Source organism: Etheostoma spectabile, chromosome 13, assembly GCF_008692095.1.
Source record: "Etheostoma spectabile isolate EspeVRDwgs_2016 chromosome 13, UIUC_Espe_1.0, whole genome shotgun sequence".
Lineage (NCBI taxonomy): Eukaryota > Metazoa > Chordata > Actinopteri > Perciformes > Percidae > Etheostoma > Etheostoma spectabile.
The window spans coordinates 21,827,485-21,829,687 of NC_045745.1; the positions used below are offsets into that span (position 1 = coordinate 21,827,485).

Below are 2,203 nucleotides of genomic sequence, written 5' to 3' on the forward strand. Positions count from 1 at the left end.
AGATTCTTACTGCCATTATTGCAAATAGAGTACAAAAATATATAAAAAAAACTGGTGAAACCCGATCAGACTGGCTTTATTGCCCATAGACAGGGGACTGATAGTGTCCGAAGGGCTTTAAACCTCCAAATGGTGGCACAGAAAGGAACACCTCATCAATGCTCATCAGCTTAGACGCTGAGAAGGCGTTTGATCGGGTGGACTGGGGCTTCCTACAACAGACATTGAGGCACATGGGTTTTAATGAGACATTTTTAAAATGGGTCCAAAATAGTATAACAAACCCCAAAGTCCGCGAACCAAGGAGCCAACCATGCAGCTGTTGCCCTGACTTCTCACCTGATGAAGCCATGGAGAGGACATCCTGCGTCACCTGCGACCACTGGTGGCAACAACTGGACCCCTGCAGTTTGCTTTACAGCCTGGGATTTGGAGGGGAAGACGACGCTTGACTTACCTTTTAGCTGCACAGATCGGCTCTTCCAATGGAGACAGCGTGAGCAATGTGAGAGTCTGTTCTTCACTTCTCCAGTGCCTATTAACCACATCCAGCGCTTCGCTCTCAGAGTGAAGGATGGAGGAGTGCCGGCAGTGGACAACATCTGCTGCCTGCATGTACGGTACTACCTCACCACAGACACAGTATGTGCGGCTCCACACTGTGTGTTCTGGACGTGGGTGCACTGCAGCACAGGTGCCCCTCAGGGTACGGTGCCTCCCCCTTCCTTTTCAACCCATCTACACCTCGTCCTTCACAACACACACCACCACTGCCACATCAGAAGTTCTCTGATGACACCAGCCGTTGTTGTCTGTGGTCTCTGAGGGGAAACGATCTGGACTACACGTCGGCTTTCAAGGACTTTGTCAGCTGGTGTGAGGCTCACCCAGCTTCAGCTTAACACCAGCAAGACAAAGAGATATAGTCAGCGTCAGAGAAGGAACATCCCGTCTCCACGCGTGAGCCAATTCCAGGGATTGCGACCTTGATGTAGTGGAGGACGCTACAATTCCTGGGTGTCACCTAAACCAAATAACTGACGTGGACTGATAACCCAGCACTCTACAAGAAGGGCCAGAGTCGCTCCATCTGCTGAGGAGAACTCGAGTCCTTTGGAGTGTGTAGGGACTCTCCTCAGGACCTCTAGACTCTGTGGTGCCGTCTGCTCACCTCTACACTTGTGGTCAGCTGTAGGGGTGGGCCAGCTCGGAACGGGACGGAGAGAGCTCAATATACTGTCAGGTAGAGCGAGCTCTGTCCTGGACTGTCCTGGCCCCATACGAGAAGTAGGGGGGAGAGGGATTTAGTCAAGCTGATCCCTCATGGACAACACCTCACCCCTCTACCACATGACAACTGTGGGAGGCCTGAGCAGCCTCATTCGAAGAGATGATACACCCACGGGTAGAAGGGAGAGGTACCGCAGGTCCTTCATCCGGCCGCTGTCAGTACTCTTACAACGCCTGCAATACCTATAGTGTGTAGTTTCTGTTCTGGTTTTTCTCCATCTACATAACACACCTTTCTGTTTATCTTTAATATTGGGTATTTATGTTATTTTATACAAGTACTGATCTTTCAATAATTATGGTCTCACGGTTAATATAATTTAATTATGCTACGCTCTTTGCTTCTTGCTTTCTAATTACACATTCACTTAATTTTTTAACGTCACTTACACCGCAATATTGGTTTCTCTTATCATGGCAACCGCACTTTAAATTCCGTCTGTTTTGACGGCATTTTCTTACTCATATTACCATATTTTTTATTGTCTATTTCTTGCCTGTATTTTGCCTTGTATTTCTGGCCTTGTATTTCGTTCGTGCTTACTTGTTTGTGAGTATTGTTTTGTTGTTTTTGTTTTTTGCTGTTGCTGCTACTGCCTGCTACTTGAAACGGACGAATTTCCCCGTCGTGGGATAATATAAGTATAATCTATCTAATCTAATTAATATAGTTTACTTTTCTCTTTGACTTCATTCTATTTCTTTTCAGTTTCAAAGTCTTTGTTTTTTTATGTCTTTTTGTTATTTGTATTTGCCTTTTTTTTTTTGGCCTTATCTTTGGGAAAATAAAAATACCCCATCTTAACTCAAGAACAACGTTTGATTCATCCTTCCGGTTACACACCATACTGAGACTACCGGTAACATCTACCCACAACATTTGGTGGCAGTGGTGGGATATCCAGTGTCCTGG

The 2,203-nt window shown here is 46.0% G+C and overlaps 1 protein-coding gene across 1 annotated transcript in view; it reads right to left on the reverse strand.

Moving 5' to 3' along the window:
• LOC116700888 (olfactory receptor 1500-like) overlaps positions 1–2,203 on the reverse strand; it is a 74,143-nt gene that overhangs the window by 57,022 nt on the left and 14,918 nt on the right. The window contains exon 3 of the mRNA XM_032534335.1: positions 1,463–1,473. Coding sequence (XP_032390226.1) covers positions 1,463–1,473 — 11 coding nt within the window. The remainder of the gene's footprint in view (positions 1–1,462; positions 1,474–2,203) is intronic.